The sequence below is a fragment of the Thamnophis elegans genome, chromosome 1, assembly GCF_009769535.1.
Source record: "Thamnophis elegans isolate rThaEle1 chromosome 1, rThaEle1.pri, whole genome shotgun sequence".
Classification (NCBI taxonomy): Eukaryota; Metazoa; Chordata; class Lepidosauria; order Squamata; family Colubridae; genus Thamnophis; species Thamnophis elegans.
In genome coordinates this window covers 154,419,351-154,439,804 of record NC_045541.1, presented here as the reverse complement: position 1 = coordinate 154,439,804, position 20,454 = coordinate 154,419,351, and the positions used below count along the sequence as shown (strand labels likewise).

At 35.5% G+C, this 20,454-nt stretch overlaps 1 protein-coding gene across 1 annotated transcript in view; it reads left to right on the top strand.

The window, feature by feature from the left end:
• Nucleotides 1–14: 14 nt before the first annotated feature.
• SLC38A6 (solute carrier family 38 member 6) overlaps nt 15–20,454 on the top strand; it is a 49,826-nt gene continuing 29,386 nt past the window's right edge. Inside the window, exons 1-6 of the mRNA XM_032235775.1 lie at nt 15–224; nt 1,644–1,774; nt 2,938–3,011; nt 8,587–8,639; nt 9,210–9,249; nt 19,198–19,276. Of these exons, the coding sequence (XP_032091666.1) occupies nt 123–224; nt 1,644–1,774; nt 2,938–3,011; nt 8,587–8,639; nt 9,210–9,249; nt 19,198–19,276 (479 nt within the window). The 5' untranslated portion in view covers nt 15–122. The remainder of the gene's footprint in view (nt 225–1,643; nt 1,775–2,937; nt 3,012–8,586; nt 8,640–9,209; nt 9,250–19,197; nt 19,277–20,454) is intronic.

Here is a 20,454-nt window from a genome sequence, read left to right as displayed (position 1 = left end):
GCTCTGGGAAGGGCCGTGCGCCGCCTCCTTCTCTTTCACCTCGCCCGGCCGATCGTAAGGACCGGCTGATTGAGAAGCGGCGGTGGCTGCGGTTATTGCAGCCTTTATTCGCCCGGCACACCATGGAGCAGCCGCGAATCTGCAGTGTCAATTCCGAGCCGGGATGGTATTTGTCGGCTCAGGACCTGGAAGAGGGAGCCCCGCTCCTCTCGCCCCCGGACACGGTGCGTGTCGTGCTTGGGGGCTCTCGGGGTACGGGGACGCGCGGCTTTCTCAGGCAGCCTTGCAGACTTTTCCCTTTCTTTCTCCCTCTCTCGCTGTCTGACTAGCAGGAACCGCACTTTAACCCAGTTTCTGAATGAACTCATTTTCTGGGTTGGCTTAATACACTGAGCCACGGGCTATCCCAGTGTTTGGACCCTAACTCCAAAAATCCTAGCTGGGGAATTTGGGGAGGTCCCCACATCTTAAAGCTAACCAAATCGGCTGCAGAACAATGCCGAACCGCTAGAAACAAGGGTTAAGTCTTACCAAGCTTAATATCTACACGTGCAGATACAGCTAAGCGTGAACACAAAGGTGAAAAACACCTAGGGTGAGTCAGGGTGAAGAAGTCACATGGTATGATTGCCATTACTAGGTAAACTTGTTAGTATGGGAAATCACACTGCTTTATTGCCCCTAAGTCTTCACAATAGCATCCCTTTCAAATGTGTTAGGCTACAGTTCTAGTGGCCTCCCTAGTGGAAAACGTTTAATCTAGGCAATGAGAGGCAGTTGGTGTAATGGATCAGGCACCAGATTAGAAACAGGGAGATTGAGCTGTAGTCTTGTTTAGGCATGAAGCTGGCTGGAGGACGTAGCATTAGTTTGCTCTCTCTCGGCCTTAGGAAGAAGGCAGTGGCAAATCACTTCTGAAAACATTAAGCAAAAGTACATGATGTTTCCAAGCAGGTGCCAGAAGTCAAGACCAATTTAAAGACACTTTGAAAAAAAATTGAGGCACTGGAAAATTTACAATTTTATAGGGAAAAAATAGCATCCGCTGTTGCCACCAAACTTACATTTCACAGCATCTTAAAACCTCACTGAAAGTGCCCTATTACCACAAAAGCAAGTAATGCAACACAGATTCTCCCCACTTTATAATTTTCCAATCTGTCCAGATGGGTTATTCCACATGGTTATGTCTCCTAGAACTTTCCAACCTGGTGCAATCTAGAATTGGTAGATATTCTTGTATACCCATAGTGATAGTAGACATACCTTTTGCAGCAAAGATTTGCTCCATGAATATCCCAAATGCATCTTCATAAAGTCACATAGCACAAATGCATCCATGTATGCATATTATGCTACATGCTATGCTGCAATTGTTTTTCATAGATGTTTTGGAATTATTTCATTCAAAAGGCTATTTTGAATTCTTAGGATATGTTTAATCTAAACATACACATTTAATGCATTTAATCAGCTCCTATTAGAGCAAAATATTTGTATGTCAAACACATGATTTAAGATTACTGAGAATCTGTGCCTGTTAATTAATTGGTTTCTTTCATATTTGGTTTGGCCTTGAAAAACTATTTAAACTAGATTAAGAGATCTGAATGTAACAATGCATTTGGTTCTAACATTTGCAGGCATCGCTGAATCATGTATCAACTGGCACCTCCTTTGGCTTTTCTGTATTTAATTTAATGAATGCTATTATGGGAAGTGGGATTCTTGGTTTGGCATATGTCATGTCCAAGACAGGAATCATTGGATTCAGGTATGTTTTTATTATCAGTTCTATTTCTGAGTATTTTAAAAACTTTTATTGTGGTCTATATTTACTCTTATGTTTAAGAGTTGGGATTTTAAAAACTTAAATGAAACTGATTATTTTAAGAATAAAAATAACTAAAACTGAACAGGCAGGTTGAGAGAATGTTAAATTCCCTCCTCTAATCTCTAATGCAGTGTTTCTCAACCTTGGCAACTTGAAGATGTCCGGACTTCAACTCCCAGCATTCGCTGGCTGGGGAATTCTGGGAGTTGAAGTCCGGACATCTTCAAGTTGCCAAGGTTGAGAAACACTGCTCTAGTGGTATACTATTGGACATTGAATGAATCAATTCAGCCTTGCAGATATATCAAGTAATCTTAACTTTCCCCCTACAATGATAGCAAATCAATGAAATTATATTTTAGTGTAATGAATAAATCCAGTTCAGTCTGATTTGGCAGTGCTTCTATGTGACTGAAGGAGGCCACCATCATTTTAATTAGAAGTGCCAAACATTGTATCTAGGGCCTTCTTAATGTAGAAAAGTCCTTCTTTCTTCATATTCTATTCACTAAAACATTCCAAGTTAAGGTTCTGCAATTGCCTATGTAAAACCAGGTTTTGGCAAATCACTTTTCAGTTATGTACCCAAATTGCACAAATATTTGTTTCGATGGGTGCATATTGTAAACACTTTTTGTGGGAGGGCGTGTCTTGGGATTAATGATTTACTTTGCTGTTCAAGGTTTATACAGCTAGATACTGTGATGATTAGTGAGCAAACATATAGCTGATATTTATTGTTCCTCTGCTCATTGGTATCTGCTCATCACAAAGATAAAATACAATCATTTAAAATTCTTTAAATGTTAACAAAGTGTATGTTGTAACAAAAGATTCGGGTTTTTTGCTAGAGTTGAGTGAGACATAAAAGTTGCTAAATTCAGTATTAGAAAAAACTCAGAAAAAGGAGAACATGGAAAAAGGAATTAGCAGGCATGTGCATCATATTCTATTTTTTAAGATACAAAACAAGGAAATATGTCATGGGGTGTTTTTTTTTTTGTTCTTGGTTGTTTGGGGGAAAATGTAGCTTTCCACTCTCCATTTTAGTGGGAAACAATAATTGATGACATTGACATTCATTATTTCTCTTTTTATCCTAGTGTGCTGATGTTAATTGTTGCTATCCTTGCATCTTATTCTATATTTCTGTTGCTTACTATGTGCATTTACACTGGTAAGTAAAATGCCATAGAGTTTTAAGGAGCTATGTATATAACTTCATAAGTTTTTAGAGGGGGCAAAATAGAAATATATTCAGATTTTACAAACTACATTTCACTAGTCACATCCTGAGAATAGTCTGTGCAATACAGGCAAATAATTAAATAACCTTATAACATTACTACAAGGCTCAGCAGTCTTTTTAGATGGTGACCCTGTTTCAAAAACATGGCTACCCATATATATGTATATTCATATGTACATACATATACATACACACATACAGGGCAAATTACATCATTATTGTTGCCAAGAAAACTGTATGGATATATCTCTGTTGTTGTTGATGATGATGTTATCCATTCATCCACATAGTTTGAATTATTGTTTATCAGGGCTATAAATTATTACTGCTGATTATATATCCGATGAAAAATACTTTATCTTTGTGATCTATAAATCAAGATACACATTTTGTCTTAAGTCTATTTCTGGAATATTTTCAAGAACAAGTTCTGAATGTTGTTTTTATTTAATATATTCATTTGGTGAGATGATAGGATTATGTATATGCTTTAGAGCTGTTTTAACATGGATGGTCCTTAAAACAGGATTTGCTGCATTTTGACAATGCACTTATTACATCTTTTCTTTAGAATTTAATTTGCTGCTCTGGGTTAGAAAGGAGCTAAACATCTTGCTAGATGTCATGGACATTGCAAAAATAAATAATCTCTATCTTGGGCAAATTTTCACCTGAATTTCAGAAGTTTAGACATACAAGTGGAGATATGTTGGGAAAAAAAGAAATATGAAGAAAAGACATAGAGGGGCATGTCTTTTGCGGAAGTGTGAATGCTAGTAGTAGAATGAAGTCCTGAAAAATTGGGTACAATGCAATTAGTGAGCTGAAACATTAACTACAACTTTTGGACTAGTTATCCAATAAGATGGGTATGATAATTTAATATGATGGTTATCCAAGTTTATGTCTAACCACTGATGCAACAGAACATGCAAATAAGATCTGCTGCGTTGCAGTTAGTGATAGGACTACCAAAGTTGGAAAATACAATTGGATTGTATGGCCTAGCCCTAGAAAACAGAAGTTAAGAATGAAAATCAGTTTCTGCCCATCCAATTATTTTTTCATTGATAGCATGTTCTTCAAACTGACCCCTGTAATGAACATTGCCAGATGGAGTACACAGACATTAAATTGGATAAGTTATTGGTACAAAGAGGTGGAAAAACTCAAGTATGTTAGCAAACAAATTGTGAGAGGATGATTATAGAACAGATCATGAACTGCTCGTGGTTAAGTTCTAAATCAAGCTAGAGCAAAACAAAGGTTTCCATATGCTTCTCTGGAGACAGCTACAAACTATGGAATCACTAGGAAGTCCTGAATGTCACTGATAAAGAACCAGAGAAACTGTGCAATGAAATGAAGGAGATTGTTAAAGAAAACTGTGAAAAAAGATTTCTAAAGTCAAAGTCAAGAAAGCAAAATTCTCAAGAAGAAATTTAATGAAGAGTACTGTATCAGAAAGTAATTAGAAAAGACAAGGAACAGTATTTCAACATCTATGAAAATATCAAAGAAAGAAACAGAAAATCATGACAACTATGTACAAAGTATCTCTGAACTCAGGAGGACACTATGTTTTTTTCACAAATGTTCTACTAACTGATTTAAATTAGATGGAAAGGAGTATAGTGAAATACTGTACGGTAGAGATCTCAATGTAAAAATAAAAGATACTGCTTATTTACAAGAATTGCTAGTACTTGAAAATTAAGTTAATCAGCACTCTGATGATTAAATTCCTCTAAATTAAATTAAATCAAAAGGCTAGAGGAATTTGTAGAACATTTGTGAAAAAAAAAGTAAACAACAGAAGAAGGATCCATAAAAGTACTGACCACCAAACAATGACAGGAAATTGGTAAACGACAGAGTGACCAATAAATTGGAAGCAATTGATCTTCATACCAATACCAAGAAAGGCGATTCAATAGAATGTGCAAAGTATCTCACAATGTCCTTTTCTGCCCTCACCTCCCAATGTTAGAGGGTAATTATCACAACTGCCACGACACAACAAAGCAAAGCTTAAAAACATCAAAACTCACAGTCATACCAAGTCACTGGTTAACTTTGGATGGCATTGAATTGAATTGAATTGTTTATTATTTATAGGCCGCCCTTTTCCCTGAGGGGACTCAGGGCGGCTTACAATTCATGGGAAGGGGAGTGCAAGACAATATAACACAATACGTGAATAAACAAAATAATAACAATAAAACACAACAGTCATTCAACATTCGGGTGGGGCGGCGTAATCCTTATCCCCAGGCCTGACGGGATAGCCAGATCTTAAGGGCTGTGCGGAAGGTCTGGACGGTGGTGAGGGTACGAATCTCCACGGGGAGATCGTTCCAAAGGGTCGGAGCTGCTACAGAGAAGGCCCTCCTCCGCGTAGTCGCCAGTCGGCACTGACTGGCGGATGGAACTCGGAGGAGGCCTAATCTGTGCGATCTAATAGGTCGAAGGGAGGTAATTGGCAGGAGGCGGTCTCTCAAGTACTCAGATCCACTACCCATTTAGAACTTAGCTCTTCTTCACCCAAGCCCTTTTATTTTACCCGCCCTGTGTCAGAGATAAGAGAGGGAAAACAGTCTGGGATTATTTTAATTATTCTATTGTTACAATTCATCCATTCAGCTTCCCCAGTTGTTACTGGCTATCTTGTCACACTGTTCTATCCTGTTTCAATTTTAATTTCTGGACTTCTGGGCCTTTACTTTTCTATGGAACAGTTTTTTTTCATGTTTGGTTTTCTTCTCTTCTTCATACTTCTGGTTCTCTATAGCTATCTCTGACTAGTCAACTTTTCCTTGGCTCTTCCTCCTATTCTCCATTTGATCTGCACTCTTAAATATTCAAGAGGTAAGATCTTATTGTTATATGTAAATTATTGTTTATTCAATCGATTGCTTCTCCATAAATATTTCCTTCAGTAATATTTAGAAAATTAATCCTGCAGTTAACGTGCAATAAACACATTTAAAAATTACAGCTAATCAATAAAAGCAGCAGTAAAACAATCATGTTGAAAGCTGTCACAGCTTAACTTTGTCAGATTGAGAATACTTTTACAAGTAAAACCAGCAAATAGTGGAGGCTGGTAAAAATTGTCTGTGACTTTTTATCAAGCCTCTTGATAAAAAATAGGCATATTAAATCCCTTCCATTTATTTCCGTGATTTTGCAATATTGAGCATGCTAAACTTGGGAACAAGCTCCAATGGATGCCAGAAGCTTTACTTCTGATTTATTTTGCTTCTGAGGATACCTGACAATACATGAAAAAAAATGCCAAAATAAATAGTAGCAGTTTTACATTGAAAAGGCTATCACTGCAATGCATTCTCAAAGATTTGTACCCAAGATGTGAAGTTCTGAGCCATTTCCCCCATTTTTTAAAAAAGAAAATATTTGTTTGTTAATCACATTTACAGGGCTGCCCATCACACAAAAAGTGACTCTCAGTGGCATAAAAAATTAATTTGACAAAATGTTTCCTTGTTCTGGCATAAATGAAATGCTCAATGGTGTTAGCCTCACAAAATATTTACTATGAAAATTATTTTCTAAGGTATAAGTTTATTAACATATAAAAGGCAGTGTATGCAATGGTGCATAAATGTGACAATACAAGACATTTGAGAGGTAAATTGATGGTTTTGGTGCAAAGCATTGTTTCTCAACATTATTAATTTAAGAAGTATGGACTTCAACTCCCAGAATTCCCAAGCTAGCATCCTGGGGAATTTTGGGATTGAAATCTTAAAGATACTGAGGTTGAGGGACACCAGTGTTATCTGTATTTCTTACGTCAAGCTTTTAATGTATTTGCCTTCACCATTTCTCATTTCCTTTCTATGTTTTGAATAACGTTGCTTAGCCCTAAATGGAATATATGATAGATATGCATGTATGTAAAATTATTCTTAGAATATGTTAACTTCTGTGTATAGTGTATAGTATCGATGTAATAAACATTTAATTAACTCCACTGTTTGCAGAGCTGATACTCAAACATACTGCTCTCCCCAATACAGTTTTTTGTTGGGATAAAGCACTTTTTAAAATTTTTACTTATGACAACAGTTGTGTTTCTATTTTGTAACAATTATTGTCTCCTAATTTTTAAAATGAGGAATTTATTTTGTTTTGGCTTGCAAGTGATTATAACGTTGTGTAGGAAAAGAAAAAACAATATTTTGGGTTTTTTTCCTTGTGGGGAGAAATACCTTTCTTTTAAAGTAAAATTAATATGTTAAGCTGACTGGAAACTTACAATACAATAATACAATACAATAGCAGAGTTGGAAGGGACCTTGGAGGTCTTCTAGTCCAGCCCCCTGCTAGGCAGGAAACCCTATACCGTTTCAGACAAATGGCTATCCAACATCATCATAAAGACTTCCAGTGTTGGGGGATTCACAACTTCTGGAGGCAAGCTGTTCCACTGATTAATTGTTCTAACTATCAGGAAATTTCTCCTCAATTCTAAGTTGCTTCTCTCCTTGATTAGTTTCCACCCGTTGCTTCTTGTTCTACCCTCAGGTGCCTTGGAAAATAGTTTGACTCCCTCTTCTTTGTGGCAACCCCTGAGATATTGGAACGCTGCTATCATGTCTCCCCTAGTCCTTCTTTTCATTAAACTAGACATACCCAGTTCCTGCAATCATTCCTCATATGTTTTAGCTCATCAGAACTGAAAACCTTATTATTCCTTTAAAAAAAAGACCAGAATCAGCTACTAAATTTCAATAGTTTAGGTTTAGAGATACAAAAAAGGAACTAGTGGTCTTTGCTAATTAATCCTAAAATGCCTGAAGAACTTTTCATTTACACACACACACACACACACACACACACACACACACACACACACACACACACACACTTTATAAAACTGTATTTTGCACTGAAAAAAACTCATAAATATAGCTTCTAACACCCCATGTTAACGTAAAATTGGAATTTTCTTCACATAGTATACTTACCAAAATCTCTTTCCCCAGATCATGTTTTTTTAAAAGATTACAACACAAGTAAATAAAATGGTATGTTATTTTGTATTTAGGAATTTGTTATATATCTTGCTTGGATATAGAAAGGATAAAAGCCATTATTCATGAATTCGGCATTTTTGACCACCTATTGAGTCCTTCCCAACATCTAGAATAGGCAGATGTTACAATTTTAATAATAAAAGTATCATTGTTAATGACTGAATATTGGCATCACTTTAATGTTTCTAAAGTGATAAATTGATACAAGGATAGTCCACATGCAAAGCAGTGGTCTTTATTAGGTTAAACACAGGTTTAAATATACATTTTCTCAAAATGTATAATAAATAGAAACCAGGTCTGCTGTAATGGGATTTTTAAAAAAAGGAGCATATTAATTACATCTATGAAAATTAAAGTTTGTACTTTATAGGAATGCTTTAACTATATATCATATACCAGTAAATATGTATTGTGAATTGTTTGTTTCCTTTTTACAGCTGTCACGTCTTACGAAGATCTTGGGCTCTTTGCATTTGGTTCCCCTGGGAAGGTAATTTCCAAACTCCTCTTGCAATTAATATGCTGAAATCCAAGAAAGCAAAGATAAACTTTTATTGCATTAGACTATGCATACTCTAAAATTCTACAGAGCTCCTGTATTTACATGGAATTTTGTGCATGTAAGAGAAGAAATGTCTTTGTTTATGACTCCCCCAACTCTCCCCTCATTGTTGTTCTTACACCTTTAGAAGGAACAGAATTTTCTTATGTCACTTTCCCACATAATTCTAGAGACTGTTGGCAACTTGTTCATCATGAAAGAAAATGTAAAATTGTCATTAGCTGTGCATGCAAATGTCTCTTTCATTGCAGTGGATGTAAAATATATAAACCTATAGCAGTTATTCTTCTGATTATAATTGTACAATATTTTAAAAATCATCTTAATTTATTCTTCCATTTTTAAAATCATGATTCTAAAATAAATTTAAAAATCCAGGCTGTATAGATATCTAGCTTGTTTCTTAATTCAACAATTTCTTATGAGTTTTTAAATACATGATTTACATCCAGCAAGGAATGTTCCTTTTTTCCTTAAACTAATCTATTGTTTTATCAGGTTATTGTGGCCAGTACAATCATTATACAGAATATTGGAGGTAAGGAGAAGCCTTAGGAGGAGAAGCCTTCTATGCATTAAAAGCATCCTTCAGAGAATGTACATTAAACAATCCTTAATTCTGTTATTAACATGTATGAATGATAAGGCAGTAATTATTTGGCATATTCTCAATTCGAACTGTAGAACAATTACTTGGAATATGACAATTAATTCTTAAATTTATTTCATTAACTTTATATTACAATTTGAATTGTAGAACAATTACTTGGAATATGAACATTAGACCTTACATTTATTTCATTAACTTCATATTTCAATTTGTAAAAAAAAACATTAACATTTTTGGTAATTAAATGAAAATAGACTGGGTACATTCATATTTATGACTGCAAATATATTTACGTCCTACTGGTGTTTTCTAAAGGAAAAGGAAGTGGCATAGTCTGTCCCCTTTGGCCTTTCTCATGTAAAATGTCCTGCAGATGTTCTTGTAAATATGTATGTGCAAGGAAGCGTAGAAATTTGGCATACTAATTTGCTCCTTCATAATTATGGACTTCAGTGTTCTATTTGAAATGAAGCTGGTTTCAGCTGGCAGGTCTGCGGAAACCATTACAAAGCTGATAGATTTGCAATGGGAGGTGGGGAGAGGAAACTTGTGGTCATATATAAGAATATTTGGAGATGTATCAGCTATTTAATAGATCTCTTGCTGTGTGCGATGTTTGTTCAGTAATCACATGAGGTGAAAGGGGTAAAGCAAGTTCTTGAAAAAAATAAAATAAAAAGCACTAATTAAAACTATCGATCAAAAGGAGGAATGAATGATAGCTTTTTAAATCTAAATATGCTTCAGGGAAACAAGCTGATTTCAATAGACCTCTAAGCCAGGGATTCTCAAACTGTGATCTATGAACCTTTGTCAGCCTAGAGATCTATCAGATTGCCTACTATAGTATTCCCATAGTTAGCATTCGGAGGCTACTTGCTATTTCAGCTTCCCCTTTGTGTCTATCGCTAGTGAGTTTCTAATTTCTAATCTGAAAATTTTAGTATTCTCAGATTGTATTGAAATATAATTTCAACCGGCATGTTTTTCGTCGGAGTTATTAGTAAATGGCATGGGGTGAATCCAATAAATATTTAACTTTGTGTTAACATTTTCATTTTAAAAGGCCTTTAAGATGGATGTGATAGGAAGGCATATACAATTGCAGCCATAAATATTATCTCATACATTGGAAAAAACGCCTCTCACAAAAAATGTTGGGAAAGGGCATTTATTTAACTGATGGTCCTTATAATTTCCATACAAATCAGTCCACATTTCCAGAATGTTTTAGAAGCTTTGCCCTGAGTTAATGATTCATAAACTGTGGGTCATAGTCCTGGGGGATGGTGGGAGGCTGGAGCGGGTGGACATGAACAAGTCTGGGGGCAGATCGTATTCCATCTTGACAAACTGAGTGCTGGCTTGTCATGCAGAGCATGCTGCTAGGAAATTCAGGAAGTTGAAATTCACTTTTGTTAAAGTTGCTCAGATTGAGAAACACTGGCTTACTTTATGACTAGTCTTCTTTTGCTCTATATAAAAATAATGCAGAATAGACACTATTGCTTTGCCAAGATGCCAGTATTATTGGTGGGGTTTCAGTTGCATTGTTGTGTCCACCATCTTGTCCATGCAGATGATCTTTGCCAGGTCGTACAGACAAAGAAAATTGACCTTAGGATAACAGGAAAAGCTTTTGTAAATTGAAGGATATTGATTTTTTTGCTCATTCCGTTTGCCATTACAATGGCATATATTTTTTTTAAGCCGCCCGGAGTCCTTCGGGATTGGGCAGCATATAAATTTTGATAATAAATAAATAAATTTTTGGGGGGAAGACAAAGTTTGGTAAGTTTTATGATTGATATGGTAAGTTAGAATAGGAGAAGAGAAGAGAAACATTGGAATGAATTAATAGTGTAGATGTAAAATACTTCATTTAAAAACTAAATCTGGAAAACCAACAAAGCATAGTGTAGAAGAGTAATATTGAAATGGATCTAACCTCTCAGTTCTTAAAACACATTTTTTTCATGTAACACATTTCATAAAACACTAGTCCAAAGAATTAGACAAACACTGATGAAAATTGCAAGTAGAGCTTTTCGCTCTCCACGGAACATAATTGCAAGTGTATATGAAATAAACAGCCACTTAAGAGGAAACATCACCAATCTCTGCCATGAGACATCCGTTTCTTGGTAGAGGTCGGCCTAATTTAATCTTTGAAATACCTTCTGTATTTTCCACAACTATTGAATGTTTACAGAGAGATTTAGACTAATTTGAGTGCTTACCCCGTCAGCAGAAGCTATGTTTGGCCAGAAAGCTAATTACCTTACTGTTTTAAATTGAGGATTTCCAGCTCTGTTTTAATTGAGGCAAGTTTGACATCTGCTAGTTGAACAATTTGGAACCATTAAGACTGGTTGTATTTTTCTGTTATAATGTAGTAAGTAGTCCAGGATGTTTTTAGGATTGTGTTTTAAGGAGGGGGCCATTAAAAAGAAAACACTTGGTTATAGGCTGCATTATTCAACCTGTATATATTATGTAGACTAAGATTAGATGATTTCATTAAATATATTTCTGAATTTGGGAATTAACTGGTGATATGTTGAGAATTATTTGGAATAATGCAAAGGATCTAGCATTTCAAATCCTGTGGAGTCAAGCTTGTTTGTTAGTTTGTCCATGTAAAGAATATTTCTATGTAGGTTCAGCTCCATGGATTTTGTTTGGCATTACAAGAGGATCATAAAGTAGAGAATCTTATTTGTTTGATCAGTGAGTGAGTCGTGAACAATAAATATAGTCCAACTTTATAGTCCCCCAGGTGTCAAAGAATAGAACTCTCTTTCTCATAGAGTAATTGGAGCAATCACAGAGAGGGCAAATCATTTTGCAAATTAAATATCCATATGATTGACAATAGGAGTATTAGAGTCTAAGATTTCATGTGGCTACTTGCTGAAATAAAATTATATGTTGTGCTTTCTTAGATTGTTTCATAAACTTCCACACAACATTATGAACTAAATTGGTGAGGAAAAACTAGCCAGGGGAATGCATCTTTCCACACATCAGATGTTTTTAAAGGTGTCTGGAAAACACTTCAGTAAAGAAAGAGAATCACATGAACTCTCTGACAACTCCTTAAGTGTTAGGACACATACCCTCCTTTTGTCACCAAGTTGAAATGCTGGCATTGATGTTTTATTAGTGGACAGAGTAATTAGGGAAAGCTGGAGCCAAGATTGTATGATTGTGAAACTTTGAAAACAAAAATTGCTTTTGTGTGTGTCAGCATTGTGTAAACTGAGGGCGAAGTAATGCATCTTCTGAAGTTCATATTTGTTTTATTATTCTTACATAAAATCATGGAATCATAAAATCATATGGCTGAAAGGGACCTTGGAACTCTTCCAGTCCATTCCCTGCCCAGTGCAGGAATTCTTATTCCATCCCGGACAAATGGCTGTCCAATCGTTTCTTGAAAACCTCCAGCAATAGATCATCCACGGCTCCAAGAGGCAAACTGTTCCATTGGTTAATTGTTCTCATTGTCAGGAAGTTTCTTTTTAGTTTCAGGGTGGAGCTAAAAACTCTCTTTAATGAGCTTCCATCCATTGCTTCTTGTCCTACTCTCAGGAATTTTGGAGAATAAGTCAACAAGCCCCATTTCTCTGTCGCAACCCCTCATGTACTGGAAAGACAGTTATCCCCATCTTCTTTTAACCACCGTATAATCCCTTGCGGGGTGGTGTCTGGGCAACTGAATGGAGCTAGCAGAGTGTTTTAATGGCTGGATGCCCTTCCTGTCGCCATGGAAGACAGCTATCATGATATCCCTAATACTTTTCTTTGTTACGCCAGACATACCTAGTTCCCTTAACTGTTCCTCATATGACTTATACTGTAGACCTCTTATCATCTTAGTGTGCCAAAATCGGCCTCCCCAGCCTCCACCCTCTCCAGCCTCTGGAGGCTTTCCTGAAGCCTGGGGAAGGTGAAAAAGGCCTTCCCTGGCTCTCAGGAAGGGCAAAAAATCAGCTGGCCTTCGCGCACACGCGCGCCAGAGCTGACAACTGGCGTGCCACCAAATATAACTCCGTGTGCCACCTTTGGCACGCGTGCCATAGGTTCGCCATCATGGTCTTAGTGGTTCCTCTCTGTCCTCAGGATCTCAGCATCTTTTTTTCTATTGTAGTGACCATAATTTTAAATGTGGCTTCATTTAGTGTAGCATAAAGCAGTATTCAGTTCTTGTGAACTTAATTTTATCCCTCCATTGATGCAGCCTAAGACTGAATTGGCTTTTTTGGCAGTTGCAGCACCCAGTTGACTCATATTTAGCCTTGTGGTCTATTAGGACACCTGTATCCCTCTCCCAGTTTCTATTGCTGGGCCCGGTCCCATGTACTTACATCCGTGCATTTAATTTTTCCTGCGTAGATGTAGAATGTTACTTTTCTCACTACTGAAGTGCATCTTGTTAGCTAGGACCCAGTGCTCAAGTTTGTCAAAATCCTTCTGCATCTTGAATTTATCTTCCAAAGTGTTAGCAATTCCCCCAACTTGGTATCATCCTTAAATTTGATGAGCTCTCCTTCTGTCCTCTCATCTGGATCATGTATGAAGATATTAAACAGTACTGGCCCCAAAACATACTACATGTTTCCCCATGTGATTCCAGTCATTTTGCAGTATTTCCTCTTATGTACATGCATAAACTCTACCAATGAAACCTAGATTACAATTTCTGTAATGAAAATAAATGAATGTAATTGACATAATTCTGATCCTTACCTTGTTAACAAACTCAGTCTTTCTCTATCATGTGCCTAATATTCTTTCAGGTATTTGAAGAATGTTCCCCTATATTCCCTCCTCTTGTCGAGACTAAGCAATCCCAGTTCTTTTAATCCTTCATTGCCCTTCTTCAAACTTGTTCTAGTTTGTCTGAATCCTTCTGAGAAACTGGTGCACAGATTTGACCAATAAAGAATAAAACCGTTATATCCTATGACTTGGATCCATGCTTTTGTTGGTGCAGTCTGTAATTATATATTTGCAACCACATCACACTGCTGAGTTATATTTAACTTCTTTCTTGTTCCTTTTTTTTTGTACATATCAGGAAAAACAAAACCCTTTTTGCTTTTGTTAGCATTTTTTGCAAGCCTTAGTAGTTTTAAGCTTGAATTTTGCTGATACTCTTCTACTCTTCCAGGGTACTATGACTCTGTCTCTCTTTCAGTCTCCTATATCTCCTTTTTTGGTTGCTTTGTTTTCTGATTTTCATCAATCTTTTTCTACAGCCACATTAGCTTCTTCTGTCCTTCATTTATATTTGCCATTATTTTATCTTCATTTTTAGGAACTCTCTCAACACTCCCTTTTCCATTAGCTTCTGTATTATGGATTTTGTTTATTGTTGTTCTGAGTTTAGTGAAATCTGCTTTTTTTTTTGAAAATTTTTATTGTTTTAATTAAACAAAAACACCAAAAAAGAATCATCTTTCGTTACATCTTGTAGAAAGCGTGTCGATTGGTTACAAATACATTTCGTGCGTTTCTTCCACAATCATTACATATACTTCATTCAAATTGAATCGTATATTTTAAATCAGAAAATTTTATGATTTTACTATCACTGTACCACAATTCTCATTTAATTACAATTATTTAGACGTGTTTTTATCTGAAATCATTTTTATTTAAAGACACAACCACCTACTGGCATTCAATAAACCTCCAATAACATTACACTTTTATAACATATTCTGAAACAAAGTCAGTTCATAAAATATCTAAGCATTTTCCCCCTCCCCCAACTCACAATTTAAAGCTTATATCCAATTTGCTTTTATCATTAAATGTTATCCATTAACATTTCCTTATTATTATTGTGGTTAACTAAAAATTATTTACTATTTATATCACCTCTCCTCTCATCAGGCCCCAAAAAACTTGCTCAGATTGTGAAGCAGTGAAATCTGCTTTTGAAGTCCAAAAATGCATATTTGGCTTCACTTGGCTTTAGTTTATAATTTCTCCTATTTCCATTTTATTTAAGTCTTCCTTATTGTTTAGTCAAGCACAATAGATTCTCTTGTATGATAACCTCTAAAAGAGAAAGTTATGTAGGCATCTGGAAGGACATGGAGATGATATTCTCTACTAGTCTGAAAAAATGATGCCTCTACTCTTCTACACTGGACTTATCTCTACTCATACTCTCTACTCATCTATACAACAACACTGGAAGTTTTTACAAAGCGATTCAACAACAATTTGTCTGAAATGGTATATGGTTTCCTGCTTCAGCAGGGGGACTAAAAATCCCCCAAGTCCCTTTCAGCTCTGTTATTTGGTTATCTAGTCATTAAAATGGTTCTTAAACAGTGACACAATTTTTCATGCTCCCATGAAGGAGGAAATCGTAAGTAGAACCATCACTGCTTTATAAATAAATAGCAAACATTAACAAATAAATAATATGTTATGTCGGTTTAGTATCCCAAGAGAATAGTCCTTCAAAATTACCAGTAGGTTCAAGTTTGTTGTTATTTAAATCATAATAGTTGTTTTATTACACTTTTTCTTTGGAGTACCCAAGTGAATTAATAGAAATTTCTTGTTATAGTGAACCATGCTGGTAGCTCATAGGATCAAAAACAGAATTACAACCTGTACCTACATGTCAATTTCTGGAAATAAGCTCATTGTTGCAGCCTTGAAAAACCCCTCCCCAACACACAAACTCTATTATTGGAAAAAAAAATCATTGCACACTTAAGTTGCTTCTGGGTTGTCTGAGTTTCCAGGAGATATGTAGCAGGATTGTGATACTATATGTGAAATCAGTTTGGGGCAGTTTAGTGAGAGTTGCACAGGAAGCTCAAACCCCATCCACTTTTACCAGTTTAGAATTCTAAATAGTGTATGGAAAAGCAGACATTCTGACCTTGAGCCATGTTGGGAAACAAACATAATTGATACCATATTTGACATACTGATCCTAAACATTAGAGAGATGGTGAATTGCCAGGAGCAAAGTGCAATAGGCTTAACATTCCCATGTCTGAACTGTAGAATTTGGGGATGAGAGAACTGTAGGATTTTTGCTTTCACCAAGCTCACTGAAAATACATGGGCTACAAACATTCCATTTGCAATCTTTAACTCATTTGCTCACCTTTCATCAGAAGGACTTAGATTATTACCTGATTTCAATGACAACCATGCAACATGGAAAGTAATTGTATAATGAAAGCTGAATTAGGAAAAAAAAACGTAAGGATGGAGTGTGCTAGTCCTAAAAGCTAATAAAAAAGCACTGATACTCCTCATGTGTGCAAACAAAGATGTCATGAATCTACAGAGTGAAACAGGATTAAGCATTATGCAAAGACACTTTAAACTGGTTTGTTGAGCAAATTAAATTAGCATGTGAAGGGATTTATGCTAACACAAGGGCAAACAAAGCAAATTTAAGATCATACATAAATCAGGCTATTCTGAAGCTTAGAGGACAGATACATAAAAAGGAAACCATTTGATCCCGCATTCTGGCAACAGTAAGAACTAGTTCAACATTTGTCTATATAACTTTCATCTGAAAAACTACATGGAAGGCACAAGCTTTGAAACAATTTAAGTTCCTCTAAACAAGAGCTAATTTGTACAGTTTATAGGTTAACATTCCATCTCCAATAACACATTGATAATTATTTAAAAGTACACAAAGGGAAGTTAATTTCTGTCTACTTCTGAATTGGCAGTTAGAATAATACGTTCATACAGATTAGTGTTGCACTATTTTTTTGAATCTTGATTCTGCAACTGATAGGGTAGCTGTGAATATTATAATTTATGATAATAAACATAAATGAACATTCAATTTTTGCATTTCATTACACTTTTTATTTCTGAATATGTTGCTTCAAATTACTGTCTGGTGGCTTTCCAGTATTTTATTTCCAATTTATTACGATTATTTGAAGGTGATCTTTATATGTTGAAGCCTTCCCTTGTGGCGGAAGGCATGGAAGAAACAGTATCAACAACCCGGTAGCTTTATCCATTCATTCATTCAATTTAAACTGTGGATAAATTACACTCATCCAAATAGTATCATTTGCTCATGATCAGCCAACTTAAGGAAGCCTAAGGGCAAAATTATATTCATTAATTTAGAATGTATTTCCTTTATTGTCTGTAAAAAAAAAAGAAAAAGGAACACTGTATATGAGAGGTAGAACACAAATGTTTTAGTTTATATAATGACAATGGAGCATAACAGAAAATTGAGGGTTGGTTTTTTGGGGAGAGGTATTCAAAGGAGTAGCTCTGTTGTTTAGGAAACAAAAGGGTCAATCACACAACAGAGGATAAAAATGATCAAATGACTAGCCAGAGGCTAAAATACATGTATGGGAAAGAGTGACAGATTGTATATTAGCAGGAAATTTGATCTGGAAATCAGTTGAAGGCTTTTTTAAAAAGCTAATGTGACTTTAAAAAAATAGTTGTGGTGTATTTGATCTTTCAAGATATGCACAATATAGCTGCTTAATGGAAATTAGAGAAAGGTGTTTTGAAGTATTTCACATTTATTTGCTGTTATTTCTTTTTTTTTAAAAATCCTCTTTGCATTAATTGGTGCCTTTTAGTCACCACCAGAAAACAGCAGTTTTATAACACTTCAGATATCCTCCTAATTTTCAAATTATGTGCCTTTCTAACACCTAATCATATTTTCACATTGCAAAGTTAATGAAAGGTCTTCTTAAGAATATGTCAGTTGGGAAGGTCAGCTTGACTTGGAGAACCTCCTTGAGTCAATGCTTCCTTATTTAGTAATTTCACAATGGTTTTTAATTTCACCTTCCTATAGGTACATGGCATTCTGGTTTAATACAATTCCCTTTTTATAGATATTATGTTCATGTACTTCAACCTACAATATATAATCTTTAACTTTCAGGGCTGCAAATTTTTATAGCTGCTACTTACTGTTTTAATTTAATAACAACAATAAATATCTGTGATTTTATTATCATGAAGAACTTCTTAATGAATAAGCTGGTTTATATCTGGGTAGTATTTTCCCAAGGATTTCAAGTGCCTTGGTTTTCCAGTGCAAATGATAAAACAAAACTTTGCATTAAATGAAGATGGTCACTCAAAACTCAAATGTTATTGATGTGCTTGCAAAGTGTCCATCACTACGACAAGGATGGTAGAGAGAGAATCTGTTGTAATAACTCATGAGCCTTGGTGGTGAATAATCAATGTCACATGCTGATTTTAACTGCATCTTTAATTTCCCTACCCCTTGTAGGAATAAATGGCATTATTTTATCTATATAGTATAAGCAATGATGAATAAGATGTTTTAATGTTCTCTACTGTTTTTAATGCTTTTTATTGTTGTTATTGTTTTTAAATGTTTATAAAAATTTTAATAGTAGTATATGTTTTGGATTGTAAGCTGCCCAGGGTCATTTACTGAGAGGGGCAGCTATAGAAATCAAACAAATAATATAATAAATGACATAAAGTACCGGTAACCTTCCCTAATCTGAAGCCTCTTGATGTGTGCCTCTGAAACTCTAGGCATCCCCAGTAGAACTTCTTATCTGAATTAACTGTCAGGCACCAAGTTAGAAAAGATTGCTTTAGGACTTAATTCAAAGGTAAAGCAATTCACGGTTCAGTTACCTCTAAAACAAATATATTCATGTTATAACCATGTTTGAACCTTTGTCAGAAATACGTGAAGGATAAAAATTGGGTTATGTTGGTGGTGCCACCCTATTCAATGAGACCTTTAGGCCTTTTCCTTCCCCTTTACTCTGAACTGATAGGTCCAAATGTAGAATGGCCAGTATCTCATTCGACTAATACTTGGTTCTATGTTTGCAGCTATGTCTTCTTATCTTTATGTCCTTAAATCCGAACTTCCTGGTGCTATTGCAGGATTTCTCAATGGAGACCATAGTGGGTAAGGAGCTATTTAAAATTATTCCACAAAGGGAAATGCAATCATTTTCTTTGCATGCCTGGGGGGGGGGGGGGGAGATAAATGGGAGTTTGCAGATGTCCACACCTGTGCCTACCAGTTTGCAGTCTAAATGTGATGTGTTCTTCACAAGTGTAATTCCTTGCTGACTTAGTCCATAATGATTAATAGGAGCCTGCAAGTTATAGCTTGTTGTCAGCACCTTTTATATCTGCAACTCTTACAAAAATATTTTGTTCTTATTTGTGCCAAATGTGGAATTCTTAGAGTGAGCTTGCAAATTCAATAGGACTGTGTAACAACGATTTTTCCCAAACTGGACGATTTCAGGCTGAAAATAGATGGAGATTAGATATGTTCATCTTTCTACCTGCATATTTTAAAAAGCTCTTGTACATTAGGAAATCAAGATAACAAGGCAAGAAGCGAAGCTAGCATGTCACTTTTTACATTTCAGTAGACAAGTGTTGAAATATGCATACATTCTTTGAAGTGGTACGGCTATTGCAGTCTTCCCAACTTAGGGTCTTCCATATGGTTTGAGCAAAGATTCCACAATTTTCAGTGGTAAAAGTATCTAAAGAGTAGATTGGATCTAATAGTTGTTTAAACCGAGATTAAAGTATATTGAAAACCTTTTTCTGGGACTACATTAAGTGCTTTTTCCATTACTTTGCTCTTCCTGTTCAGTTGGACAGAATTCATGTTTTCCTTTTTTGACTGGAAAACTCAGCTTTCTAACTCAAGGTCTGATATATGCAAGCCCTATTTAATTATCTTTTAGATCAACTGTAAAAGAAACCAATAGAATTTTTTTCTTATAGAAACAACTCCCAAATTGTATTTTTCTTTTCCTTACTGCTGGCTTCACAAGGTGACCTCATCCCATACCTTTCATACAGAGATAATTTGACATAAATATTTTTCACTTTGCAAAATAAAACGCTACCGAGATGAATCCTAATTCCTATTGGATTTTGTCACTTGCCAAAGGGATCACACTAGGCATAGAGCATAAGAACTGAGCTTATGCCTCACCTTAAACCTTTTAAACTACTCCTTTCATTTTACTGTATTAACCTCTTTTAAAATCAACTAAGCAAAATTTGGCAGGTACCAACATTTTAAAATATTTTTGTTTTTGATGAGTAGTTCCTAGA